The sequence below is a fragment of the Parasteatoda tepidariorum genome, chromosome 5, assembly GCF_982258835.1.
Source record: "Parasteatoda tepidariorum strain Cologne lab strain chromosome 5, Ptep-v5.0, whole genome shotgun sequence".
Classification (NCBI taxonomy): Eukaryota; Metazoa; Arthropoda; class Arachnida; order Araneae; family Theridiidae; genus Parasteatoda; species Parasteatoda tepidariorum.
This window is the reverse complement of record NC_141759.1, coordinates 48,933,100-48,947,833: the sequence shown is the minus strand read 5'-3', so window position 1 is coordinate 48,947,833 and position 14,734 is coordinate 48,933,100. Positions and strand designations below refer to the sequence as shown.

The 14,734-nt window shown below is 31.3% G+C and overlaps 1 protein-coding gene across 13 annotated transcripts in view; it reads right to left on the bottom strand.

The window, feature by feature from the left end:
• The window catches only part of LOC107456108 (retinaldehyde-binding protein 1), a 54,723-nt gene that overhangs the window by 17,262 nt on the left and 22,727 nt on the right, over positions 1-14,734 (bottom strand). For 8 of the 13 annotated variants that reach the window (XM_087163814.1, XM_087163815.1, XM_087163819.1 and 5 more), the window contains exons 2-4: positions 14,189-14,364; positions 6,669-6,914; positions 831-1,021 (exon numbers count right to left, since the gene is read on the bottom strand). In XM_087163814.1, the coding sequence (XP_087019940.1) occupies positions 831-1,021; positions 6,669-6,914; positions 14,189-14,348 (597 nt within the window). In that variant the 5' untranslated portion in view covers positions 14,349-14,364. The remainder of the gene's footprint in view (positions 1-830; positions 1,022-6,668; positions 6,915-14,188; positions 14,365-14,734) is intronic. The other 5 variants (XM_087163823.1, XM_087163825.1, XM_087163821.1 and 2 more) reach the window with 1 other exon arrangement.

Genomic DNA, 14,734 nt, shown 5'->3' with positions numbered 1-14,734 from the left:
ATTCTATTATGAAGATCCTTTATTATTATTAAAATCCTTTATTATTCTATTAAGATCCTTTATTATTAAGATCCTTTATAATTATTAAAATCCTTTATTATTCTATTAAGATCCTTTATTATTATTAAGATCTTTTACTATTATTAAGATCCTTTATTATTATTAAGATCCTTTATTAATTTGAAGATCCTTTATTATTATTAAGATCCTTTATTATTCTTTTAAGATCCTTTATTATTATTAAGATCCTTTATAATTATTAAAATCCTTTATTATTCTATTAAGATCCTTTATTATTATTAAGATCCTTTATAATTATTAAAATCCTTTATTATTCTATCCTTTATTATTCTAAGATCCTTTATTATTATTAAGATCCTTTATTAATTTGAAGATCCTTTATTATTATTAAGATCCTTTATTAATATTAGATCCTTTATTATTATTAAGATCCTTTACTATTATTAGGATCCTTTATTATTATTAAGATCCTTTATTATTATTAAGATCCTTTATTATTATTGAGATCCTTTATTATTATTAACATCCTTTATTAATATTAAGATCCTTTATTAATATTAAGATCCTTCATTATTATTAAGATCCTTTGTTATTATTAAGATCCTTTAACATACTCTTCAATTCGGAGACTCAGTTATGATATTGAGTCTTTGTTGTGCTGAATTTCTCCCAAACTTCAAACATTGTTTTCGGAACACGAAACCCGTCATTTAATGGGTTGATTTAAAATTTTCTTCTTCGGCAGCTGGCAGTTGCTGGGAAGATAATAGATACAAATTTTTAGTAGTTCTATAAAAATCACTACTTACTCTAAATATTTCTGAAATCAACTTAACTGTTTTCACACCAATTGCACGTAGATGCTTCAGTCTATATTGAGCATTAAATATGAAATGAACTCCACAAACTTGAGTCGCTGGGTCTTCTGCAATAGCTAGTGTCACACCGGTGAAGCCCATCATAGCTAAGTCAGTTGAAATTTCGTCAGGATCCCATTTGGCTGTAATATAAGAGAATGTAAAAATGTATCAATGAGAAAAAGAAAACAAATATGTTTTACAGTGTCACAAAAAAAAATTTCAGAAAACATTAACAACAAAGCTATAAAAATAACTGCTCTTTTTTTCAGCATTAATGCTTTTTTTCAAGAAGAAGTAAACAAAAGAGAACGAATCCTAAAAGTAGTGACTTTCTAGGGAAATCCGGAGGCCTTGATTCCCAAATGACACCAATTTTCGTAATTAATACAATGATTTTATAACCCTCGACGAACAGAGGATCTAATGTTTGAGTTTACGTCTACTAATGTTCAACTCCGGCCTTGAATGTTACTCCAGCCTTGAAATTTTTGAACACAAACCAGAAAACAAAGGAATTACTAGATCAAGTATAGGAAGAAATTTGTCTTCATGGAGGACTTTTTGATGGAACTAACCAGCATTTGCGTTACATGGAGAGGGAAACCGAGAAAACCTCCCACGGTTAGCCAGACGGCAAGGGAACTCTAACCCATGATCCGTCCACCACTGAGGATATTTTATGTCAACATTGTGGTCAGTGCGAGCCGGGTGCGGAATTCGTATCAATTAGGCATCGCTGGTATTCAAACCCGGTTCACCTTATTGGAAGGCGAATGCTCCATCTCCTGAGCCACCGCCGCTTTTATTACAATGATTAAAAATAATGCACCTGCTTCATTTGAATAGATCATAGCTTTGCTGCGCTGATTCAGATTCTTAAATTTTTGAGAACAAATGGAAGGGCAAACCTTTCTCTCTATATTAAAAAATCATAAACGACGCTGTCACTGACATTTTAAGTGTTCAACTTTTCGTTAAAATTTGTTTTTCTGAGTAAAAACTATAAGACTATAATTTGATATAATGAAGGTATGTAGATAAATATAGATGAAATACGATGAAGAAAAATAAAAATTGATAGTTGCTGAGGAACTGTTAAACTAAAAGTTAAATTCATCTGTTAAACTTTTAGTGAAAAACACCATGCGGTCCGCTTTGCAGATCACTGAATTGCAACTACATAGTTAAATTTTGACGTGCTGAAAGGGCTATTTTGTTTATGAAATTAAGGAGAGTTTTTTTTTTTTTTTTTTGTAAAAATTCCCCCAATTTGTTCGAATGTTATTGCAATTTTAAGTGTTTTTTTTATTTTGCATGATTTTTAAGTTACATACTGTGCATAAACTATACAACTTAGAAATTTTAAATTATGAAGAGTACGATGGGATAAAAAAAAAAGATTTATTAACTGTTGAACGTAAAGTAAAAAATACGACGTAGAGCTTTTTACAGACCATGGAATTGCGATTTACCGTAATTTTTTTACGACATTCTAACTAGTTCTAGACTTCAACTTAATTTTTTATGCTTTTTAACTAAATATTATGTTAAATTCACTTACTTTAAGCTTAATTATTAGGACTTTTCAATTTTACTTGTTTTGCTCTAAGAAAGAACTGTTTTCCTTTTTTTGCAAAACATTTATTTAGCTTTTCTAAAATGTTAATTTATAAGGTGGAGCTGGAAATATGTCGTAGGTAACAAACAGGAGAGAGTACTAGATTAAATGTTACCAAGTGTAGTTTGAAACTTTTAATGTAAGAAATTTAAGTCAAATAAATTAAAATACCGTTTTCTATTTGAACTGCTCGATTTCAGAACTGTGTCGTATTTATTAATGCTAGCAGAATCGTCATACGGATCCCACTCAGCAATGGATTCTACTGCATGCTCATCTTAATTATTACCTAATTTTTTTCTTTTTTTTTTTAATTTTAGCAATTTTTTAAAATGGAATTTCTCGAATTTTCTCGAATTATACCCATGGGGGAAAGCGAGACAGAAAAGAGGAAAGACTAGTAGTAAAACCATTACTGTTATAGCTAGTTTTCGGGAGGAGTTTACTTAAAACTATTTAACAATGTCTACTTTATCGTGAAAAAGGAGCACTTTTATATACATGAAAAAATTATAGAAGAAATCTTGAAAGTAATTTTAATTTTCTCATAGAAAATGCTAGAATGAAATGTGTTTCCTACCAGTTTTTTCTCTCTTCCATCTTGCTACAAAGGGCTTTCAGCCAATATTATACCCCTAATAAAAAGGGCCGTAAGGCCTCAGACGCCCAGTTCCACTACAACGAACGAACGATATACCCCCGACATAACAGAAATTTACTATCCAGCTGTTAAAAAGAGGGATCGACTTATATATACCGGGATATACGGTATGCTGGTATCAATTTTTCTAAATAATTTCTGTGATGTTTAAAAAAATTTTTCTCTTCAAATTTTAGGAAAAAAATGGCAAAACCAAAATGTACGAAAAGAAAGCAATCAAATGTTCAAATACAAACGAGAAGGGAACAGAAAAAACTTAGTATGAGACAAGCTAGACAGAAATTAAAAGAAAACCCTATATTGTTTGAAGAAAGTAAAAAAAAATTGAGAGCAAGAAATCTTAAAATCTATATCAGAAAAAGATTTAACAGAAAAATCGTGACTAAATGTACTTAAATTTCTAGAAATTGATAGAGCAAGCCGTTTGGGCCCAGGGAAAAAAGAAACAAGAAGAAAAGAGAAAAAACAAAAACGCTATTTGGATGACAGTATGTTCAGCTTGCATAAAATGTTCATAAAAGAGTACGCTCAACTTTCATGTGGAGTCTGAATTTTTATTTCAATAGTCTATACATTTTAATTTATCAATATTCAGTAAGAGTTACTTAAAAAAGTGTACACCTAGGTTAAAATGGATGTTTCCTTTCATAGCAGCATGATTAATCGGAAGTAGCTCTATCTCTAATAATGAAATATTTTATTATTTACTTATTAATGTTAAACTCATATCAGTTGTACCGAATAATTAATGAATTAGTCTTCATTGATATTTTATATTTTATAACATAAAATGTCTGCTCCGTTGACTATTACATCTCCTCCGTGGACAAGGCAGAATTTAAAATATTTTAAATCTTGCAAAAAATAAAATAGAAAACTTGACCATTATTATAAGGACATATAACAAAAATAAATAAAAGTATTTATGTAATTTTTGTCACTTTTTAATTACTTTAATTTAAGAAAAATTTTTAGTCTATTTATACCTTTTCAGTGAGAATGACCCATATATATATATATATATATATATATATATATATATATATATATATATATATATATATATATATATATATATATATATATATATATATATATATATATATATACTTAATGAATGATTACGGCCTTATCACCTTATATATTTATATTTAAAGGATTCCTGCCTTAAAAAAATCTTCTTAAATGGTTGTATTAATTTCATGTAGTTAATGTGTAGTAGAAACATTACGATAACTGTACGAAATATATGCTACGGTCAAAGTTTGTTAATCTTAAAATATAACATCGCATAACTTTGTTGATTTTTACTTAAATATTTAGTGAGAATTTGTTGAGAATGTTAAGGCGTGACTTTTACATTGACTTACTAATAAATCGTTCTCACTAAGTTAGTTTTAGCTGTAAAGTCATTTTCAGGCCTGTTAACGAAACCAAATTTAAGTCTCTTAAAGATCCTATTAGGTTTGAGAATCTTTAGGTTTTTGAATCTCTTGAGAATTTATCACATTCCTTATTAGTGTGATCTTGGGCTACATGAGGCAAACTAAAGGCCTTTTAAATTTCAGACTTTAAATCTCGATTAATTCTGATGTTTGCTTAAAAGCCTCACTACGAAAAGACTTTCTTTATTTATTTATTCAAGCAAAACTGGGTGCCTAGGCCGCGCAGCGGCCCCTACTAACGTCTCCTATAACTGAAAGCCTCCACACGGTTTTTTATAGGTAGTCCGATCAGACCACTGTGAAGGATATCCACTTTCCGAATGAGTCATTTAATACAAAATCTACTTAAAATAAGAGAGTGGTAGCAAATATAAGACTAAAAATTTGTTTTATTTATGAATATTATTGGTTTGCATCATTCACTTGTCAACCACTACAGATTCAATTCTCAAATATATATGATACATTTCTCTCAATTACTTGTATAAAAGGTTTTGGGATCATGCGCACTACTGGCTCACTTTTTAAATAGTCTACGCGGACTACTTATAAAAGACCGTGTGGAGGCTTTCTGATGTAGGAGGTGATGCCCCTACCCCATTCATCATGAAAATTATATACAGTGAATAAAACATTTTGAATTATGTAACAATGCGGTAACATTATGAAAAAAAGTAACCATGATTAGAAGTATGTTCAAACTTCATCGGAGATTTACATTAATTGCCATTGAAAAATGAATACAACCATGATTAGATAGATATACAGGAAATACGAGCTTAAACTGTGATATTTACATTAATTGCAGTAGAAATTTGAAATTGAGCATTGAAAATTGATGATAGCATATATGCACAAAATCGTGATTCAAAAACATGAAATACATGCTTAATCTGTGATATTTACATTAATTACAACGAAAAGACTAAACCAAAGTTTCTTATATATAGTAAAATTCCAAGCGTAACAGAAGGGTATCCACTCTAGGTAATTTATCCTAAAAAATGTATTAAATATATGTGAAAACAAAAAAAATTGCAATAATATGCTACTTTAAGGTGCAATGTTTAATTTAATTGCATAAAATAATAAAGGAGTCTAATAATTAAATTGCCAGGTAATTAAAAGCGTCCGTAATAGAGACGACTAAGAAAATCCCACATTTTTGACATGCACTGTTATTTCCGCTATATTCTGTGATTTGGAACATCCCAAACATTATTTGTAATTTTTTTTAATTATCACATTTCAAGGTAAAATAAATTATTATAAGACTTTTTAAATTGCTTACACATTTTTATTATCTTCAAAAACTGCAATGTAACAGAGGGGACATTTTGAAAATTTGACAAATAGTTTTCAGGGAAATATCATGCCATTTAATTAAACATTGCACCTTAAAATAACATATTATTGCACAATTGTTTGTCTTCACATATATTTAATACATTTTTTATAATAAAATACCTGTTTAATTCCCCCTCTGTTACGCTTGGAATTCTACTACTGGTTTCAGTTGGCATGGAATTCAACCATAGGTTTTATTTATTTATGCATATTGCTAGGCTAAATACCTTTAAATAAGACTTACTGAACTGAAAGCTTAAAGTTATAACATTAACTATGCTACCACTAAAAAAATTGCCCTAAAAAGGATGAGGTTTTTTTTCATTATAACCGGTTTTTAACCTCCAACCCAATTCTGAGTTTACGACTATCAATGAACCTGGTAATTTTGAACCCAACCCAGAAGACAGTGGAATTCCTGTATCAAGCATTGGGACAAACTATAGCCTTCGTGGAGGGCTTATTTTATTAACTGTCCCGCATTTGAGTTACATGGAATGGAAAACCGCCGACACTTCCCACTGTTAGCTCAATGGTAGAGAGATTCTAACCCATGATCCTTTTTTCCAGTCATGGCAGGGATTCGAGTCTGGGGAATCACAATGGAAAGCGAACTCTCTATTCCCGAAACTACGACGGTTCAGGTGTTGAAGCTCTCTCCTCTAAACGTGTAGGACATCAAAAAAAGTATAAATAACAATAAGGCTCATACTCACCGGCGTTCAAAAAATAGACTATGCCCCCATCCTTGTGCCTATAGGGATAAGCCCCTCCACTATCACTCTCCGACAAAATATTTAATTCCTCAGGATCTTGATCCCTTTTATAAACATCGGGATAATTCTTGAGCATTGTGTAGAAATTGCGTACAAGTTCCATCGCCCTATCTGTATCGAATTTTCTTGCTCGTAGAAATTGCAACAAGTAAGAGTCATCAGTCCAAATATCCAGATTTCTTTCCTCTGCAATGCAATTGTCAAGATTTAATCAAATTCAACAGGCCAAGATGTAAGCAAGTCAGCAGAATCAAGTCAAAATCATTACAGTGGGAAAAGTTATTTCTGAGATATACGTATTAACACGTTGAATGCCACGCTAATTTTACATGACTTGCTCGTCTGGCCGCACGGTAAATAACTACAAACTAAAATTGCAAATATAGACAGAGTTTGCTAGTTTATAAAAGGCTTAGCTTGACTTAATCTGGAAAAAGTGGTGAATTTTATATGTCTACGAATTGTTTAAAAATAGTGGTGAATAAAAATCCACTGAATTGAATTTATTAAACCAAGAATCACAACAATTAAGTAAATTTTGAATAAATTTTCTGCAATTCCATAAAATAGTGTAAATTTTATAGTTCTATATCATGTTATACGCTGTCAGCCAGCTGTTTTTCGCGGCCTGTGTGAAAGGTCAGTGTCAGCAAACGGTGGCAGAAGCTGCCTAAATGAAATTTCAGTGTCAGCCACCGGTGGTTGACATGACCGAAATGTAATTTCAGTGTCAACCACCGATGGCTGAAGCGGCGCTCAACGTGTTAACCTTTTCGGCAGGGGCAAGTCATAATTGTATTCGTACGGAATAAGAAATAGGAGAGTAAAAAATAAAAAGCGGTAGCTTAAATTTGGGCCCAGCTAATTTGACAGACTTATTTTTGCCGTCACTTTAAATCTGACACATCCAATCCTTATGTGTAAAAAGTGTAACTATACAAATTATAATTCGAACTAAGTAGTGGTGAATTAAATAAAGCAAACTACTATTACCCATCCCCAAAATAAAAAGCTATAAAATTAGTTTGGCTACCAGTTTTATCTTTTTTACCCTGATTATCGACTCCCTGACAAATCATATATGACTCGCTCGTCTCGAAGACGTAAAGGGTTGCAAACTGTCGACACTGAAAATTTCTTCTTGTAGTAGAAAAATTGTATGTTTTAATGCATAAATCAGCGTTTCTCAACCTTTCAGTATTCACGGCCCAGTTTTCAATCATAATTTTCATCGCGCCCCCCACTTGCAGTAAAATGTATGCAACAATAATGTATATTGAGTATTTTCAATTCCGTCTTTAAATTATTTTTAACTAACTATCAAAACAAAAGTAAAGTAAAAATCAGCAGCAATTGAGATTGTAGAAACTATGTTTGGAGTTAATTTTTCAAAATAATTACAGTCTATACCTCTTTCAAATGATACTGTTGCTCGTCGAATTGGTGATACAGCTGAAAATGTAGTGTCAGCTTTTCTAGATGTTGCGTGACAAAATTTTTTCAATAAACTTTGAAGCAAGAGATATTAATAAAGATGCTCATTTTATTGCCTATGTTTGATTTTGTGATAATATGTCAGTAGTAGAACTACTTTTCTGCAAATCAATAGAACTCAAAACAACAGCGCTAGCATTATTTGCTATTTTAAATGATGTTATAAATGATGCAAACACAGAATGCAAAAATTGCATCGGAATATGCACTGGAATATGCATTGGAATATGCTTGCTTAATATCCGGAAGGTTCGAAAGTATACAAGCACTAGTAAAACAAAAATCGCCTCAATGCGTCTGGACACATTGCATGATCCACAGAGAAGCTTTGGGTTCGAAAGAAATACGTCCTGGTTTAAATATTGTATTAACTGCGGTTGTAACCATTTCAAATTATATAAAAATGAGAACCCTGAGACCGAGAATCTTTTCTGCTCTTTGTAATGACATGGGTTCAGTACATTCAGAGTTACTATTTAAATGTGAGGCAAGATGTTTATCACATGAGAAATTTTTGCAACGTGCTCATGAATTAAGAGAAGAAATCGTCATTTTCTTAGAAGATAACAGACCGGAAACCGGGAATTTACACTATAGTTTATTTGTGATGAAATTGAGATACTTGGTCGTCATATTCGAGAAATTAAATAACTTGAATCTTAAACTCCAAGGAGCAAATACACATATGTTGGATACGAGTGATGAAGATAATGCTTTTTGTAGAAAATTAGAATTGTGGGGCAGAAATTTAAAGCAAAAAAACCTAACAATGTTTGCAAATGTGGATAATTGTACAAAAATTTATAAGGCTGAAGAATATATGAAAGTTACGTTTGTAACCATTGAAAATCATTTAGCCATTCTGGCAAAGAATTTTGAAAAATATTTTCCTGCTCATGACAAACTGCTAACAAGTTACGAGTGGGTTAGGAATCCATTTCATAAGACTCCCGAAGGACTCTCAATTGATGAGGAAGAAAAATTCATAGACTTCACGACAAGTGGCGAAACTGAAATGCAATTTAGTAAGAAATCACTATTTGAATTTTGGCAGGAGGAGGATTTTTCTGCACTGAAACAAAGGGCATTTCGCATTCTATTACCGTTTTCAATATCCTACCTTTGTGAAACTGGATTTTCTGCTGTAGCTTCTTTGAAGACAAAATATAGATCACGACTAAATATAGAAACAGGACTGACAGTGGCTATCTCTAATATTAAGCCTCACCTCAAAAAACTTTGCTCTCAGGACAGGCCCAAGGAAGTCACTAAAAATTATTAATTTTTTTTAAAAATTTATTATGTTTGATTAAGTAAGGTGGGTAAGCCAAAGGTGGCCAGTGCTCCTAACGTAGCCCCCCCCCCCAAAGTAAAATGATATTTATTTTGAATCATAAGATGTCCCTTCTGCATTGTAAATCTTATACCTGAGGTGCACGAGGCTGAATTGGAAGATATTTCCTTGAATGGCATCCATTGTATGAAGTGATTTAATTATTTGCAGTTGTCGTTCTAATTTCCAGGTGAGAAGATAATGTGTTTAAATTCTTAGAACTTTGAGTTATAATATGTTTTCTGAAAGTTTATTTCTTTTTCTTTAACCACATTACTTTAATTCGAATTAATCTATCAGATTAATAGTTTTATGTCGTGCAAATGGTAAGAGAGACCTTATGTATGCTCCCAAGTGGCGCGACACTCGGGCCACCTTCGGAAGCAAACGTGAAATCTATAAAAGAGTTAATTATAAATCATTACGTAGCATATTATTTCTCAAAAAGGAATGCTTGAATTAAATTCCAATTGATTTATTTCATTTTAAGCAAATGTGGAACTTTGGTATTTTTTAAATTTTTATAATATTTTGACGTTCTCTGCACTTTAGTAGATTTGGCGATATTTTGTTTCAAGTGTTTTGTTTTGTTTGCATTTTAAAGTCATTTTTCATGTATTTTTTTTATTTTTGTGGTAGTTATGAGTGTTTTTGTGGTAGATTCTGGTATTTTCTTGCAAATTTGGGTATTTTTAGATTAGTTATGGGTTTAGTTAGTTAACTCTATGGTTATTTAACTTTTACTTGTTAGTTAATCCTTTTGAAAAAATTAACTCAGCAATTCTTGATTAATTCTAATGAGTGAACTCAAAAGAATCGCTAGTGACTTCACGCAAGAACTATCAAAGTAAAATCAATAAACAAATTACACAGTCTGAAAACAAATCTTTTTTAAAGTCGGGAAACTTGTTCCTACCAGCAAGACACTTAAAGTGCCTTTTTAAAAGAAGTTTGCCAGTCCAAGTGTTTTTTCTAAAGATAATTTGAGTAAGTGAAAAAGTGATTTCAAAACATGGCTCACCTTTGGAACCTGTGCGAAACCTTAGGTGCAGAAGCTAAAATTTTATTTTACAATTAAAAGTATACGTGATATATATTAGAGATAGGTGAAAGATGTTACAGAAAAAATTCAGATACACAGACTTAATCAGAAAATTATTTTAAAAAAATCCTTAAGGCCAAGCCACCCTTGGCTCCCCACCTTAAATTTTGATTTAATAAGTTGTTTCACTTTAAGTTATTAAGTATGTCAAAATGTATTTTGTTTTCTATGTATATGTGTGCTTTCCTTTCATCCAGTTAGTCAATTTTTTTAAATAATATTTTCTCTTGAATATTCTCGCGCCACCCCTCTGGTGTGCTCGCGCCCCCCTAGGGGGGCGCGCCCCACAGGTTGAGAATCGCTGGCATAAATGTCTTCATTTAGTATTAATTTAGTATCATATTTAGTATTTGATTTAAAGTTATTTTATTTACCACTGAATGTGAATAATTCAAAAATTAATTTTAAAAAAAGCCTCCTTGTTCCAGTTCTGTCAATGTGAAGCTTTCAAAATTTTCACAAAATTATCCAAAATTCTGAAAGCTTTAAATTTTGACTGTCTGTAACTCCATAAAATGGTTTGCAAATAACGAAGTTTTAGCCCTGCGTATTTAACCTCTTTTTGCCTAGTGTTCATCTAAAAAAATGATTCCATTTTTCAAAAAAGAAAAAAAGTTGCAGCCTAAGTAAATAAATTCTGTACAAAACCTTTACAAAAGTGAATCGGCACAAGCTTTCCTTGAGACAAAAACCTTTACAAAAGCTGCAGCTTAGGTTCAGGTAAAAAAGTATACCTACATAAAAGCTGCAGCTTTGATAAAGGTTTTTAACAATTATAAAAGTTGCAGGTTTTTTCTAGCTAATTTATCTTCACAACACTGTAGCTTTTGCAGTTTTTTTGCATTAGGAAAAGCTTGAGCCGATTCTCTTAAGCTGTTGTAAAGGGTTTTTTTTTTGCATTACACACAATTAATACAGTGTTTAATATACGTACCGAAATTTTAAAAACTCAGAAATATATTTAAAAATTTCCATGCAATGTTAATTAGACTAAATTATACTTAACATGAGAAAAATAATAATCTCTAAAGAATTTTATTTATATGGTATATTATAGGTTAGTGACATCTATCTATTATTAATAAAAAATAAGATAATCACAAAAAAATTAATAAATAAGATAATCTCAAAAATATTAATTTTAAAAACAAATTTAGGCATAGTTATGCTATTTTTGAAAATTGTTAAAGATACTCTGAATTAACTGTTAAGTGCTCGTGTGACCCTGACACGTGAAAAGAATAAGAAAAAGAAACTATAATTAAATAATTTGAAATAAAATTTGATTTACTGAATGACAGCGAAAAAATTTATAACGATTTCTGCAGATGCCATTTGTGTGAGCTATATTTTCTTCCTTAAAATTTAAATACATTTTATAATAATAATAATAATAACTTAATTTTATAATTCAAATAGTCAGGAAATATTATTCTTTACAGGTTTATATACATAGTCTTGTAAAATTATTTGAAAATTCTGCTCTAATGCTTCAGAAAAACTCTTAAAGTTTAAGCAATTGAAACAAAAAACCAACTTTAAATTGGGTACATATTTAATTGTATCAGAAAAAGTTTAAAGAAATATAGCTGTAAAGAAGTATTAAATATAGGTATAAGTATATATAAAAGTAAAATATGAAAGAATTACAGGAAAAAATGAAGGTTTTGGAGAACTTGCATGAAATCCTGCATGGCACATGTAAAATCACTGTAGGCCAAGTAAAGGCAAAATAAGTGACTTTTTTAACGTTTTTGTGCAGAATTTTTCATTCAAGCAGTTTACCATTATAATTTATTTAGAAGAAACAATCTACCTTAATAAAATGATTTTATTTGGATTTGAAGTCGAAATATAACGATCTTTTGAATATAAAATGATAGAAAACAGGAAAAAATTAACTTGATCTAATCTAGGGATGTATCCCGGTATTAAAATTTTGTCGGTGAAAATTAAATATCTAAGTATGTGATCTAAGAATCTAATCTATCTTCCTAAGAATGTGAATGCTCCTAAGAAATAAGTAATATTCTTCTTAAGAATGATTTTCATAATTGGAAGTATTAAATTCAAGATATGGAAAAAGGAGCCTTATGGAAAAAGAAGCATAAAATTTACGAACACTGCAGATGTAAAAATAAAATTTATAAAAAAAAATTTCGGATAAAAAAGGCAGATATGTTTTAGTCACACGACTGGCAAACTTGCCAGCTAATTATTAATTCTCTAACACGTTCACGCCGGGAAAAGTTAAAATACTGGTAGATGAACTATTTTAATATTAGATAATATTCGGGAGGAGTTAAACTATTCTCAACAATAACAGTTCACTGCAAGGAAATTCATCTTGAACTTAAACTAAGGTGTGATTCAGAGTGCCTGTCCGCGAAGCGGACAATTGACTCTTTCATCGAAGATTGTGCCCGTGGGCACCTGGAATATTGTCTATAAGGGTGTAGGTGTTCCACAGTGGGGCTGTGGATGTCTTGATGGGCGCGGCTTGGTGGGGTGAACTCCGCCTCAACGTCTTTTCTGTGAGCAGAGATCTAAGTAGATTCTGAAGATCTGGATCCTTGAGAAGCTGTTGCATTTCCTTGAATAACAGAAGGAACCTAGTTGCTTTGTCTGTGGTTTTGATGGCCTGGGCGGGTCTGAAGAAGCAATTCAATATAAAAATTGCATCCGTTAAAAACAATTGGTAGTTATGGATTTTTATTATTCCCGGAAAAAAACTAAAAAATGAAATTTATTGTTACAAGTTTTTACTCCGGTGCGCTGCCAAGATGAGACAATCTAGCGTGACCCACCAGTGGGTCACCCCGGCGTGAACGTATTAAATATCGTAGACATCAATTACTTTGGAGTTGGCAGCCCTGACTTTAATAAAAGTAATTTTTTGAGTTCAATGCAAGAGTCTGGTAAGTAAGATCTTCAACCTCTGCTACTACCTTCTCTGACGTTTCCTGACATGGAATTTCATCCGCATGATGCACCATTCTTATGCGTCCTATCGGGCCTAAAAATCAGTCGTAATATTTTTTGAGACACCCTTTTATCACGTTGAATGCCACACTAATTTTACATGGCTTGTCCGTCTGGCCAAACGGTAAATATATACAAACTAAATTTTCAAATTTGACATATTTTGCTGGTTTTTTAAAAGGTTTAGCACGACATATCTGAAAAAAAGTGGTGAATAATATAAGACTACGAATTGTTTAGAAATTGTGGTGGATAAAAATCTACTAAATTGAATTTATTAAACCAAGAATCACAATTGATAAACTACCACTAGAAAATATTTATTCGCTGTCCGGAGCAAGTTGGCATCTCTGTGTATATAAATAAAACTATTTTTGTGTGTTCTATATTGCATTAATTTCTTTAAACCATTTTAGTAACGATAATAATATAAAAATATTAAAAATTTACTCAGATTATGTGTTTCAAATAATCTTGGCTTCGCCGGTAACCGGTGACCCCCATGGCATTCAGCGTGTCAAAAATGTACAAAATTCTTCATTATCTTACCAGCTATCAATCTCTTTAATTCTGCAAGAGCCTGTTCACGAATTTCTTCAGTTTCATTTAATTCTTCTTTTGCTTTTTCCACCATCCAATCTGTCAGGTAACCCATCCGGTAAGGCAAAAAGCCTTTAGCTGCCATCATACTGTCGTAGCTATTTTCCATAGTTGGTAGTTTTTACCTAATAATATAGTCAAAAGGTAAACACTTAGCAATCAAGGCATTTACTAGAATATGCCCAAACTTTATTTAACAATGTTTGGAACACTTATATGAGTAAGACGCATTATCTATTAAAATCTTGGTACATGAAGATTGGAAGAATTAACTTTAAGCGTGTTAATAAATACGTTTGGGCTATTTAATAATAAATAATGCACTCTGTGAATGCGTGATGAGTTTTTTTCTGACGTGCGCGCGATGTTTACGATGTCACCTGATCAGCCATCGCAACAGCATATTTCCAAAAACACGGAATCTATATTTATCCTAACAACTTCCTATTTTAGGAGGTAAAAATTTTTCCAAGCAATTTCAAGCAATTTTTTCCA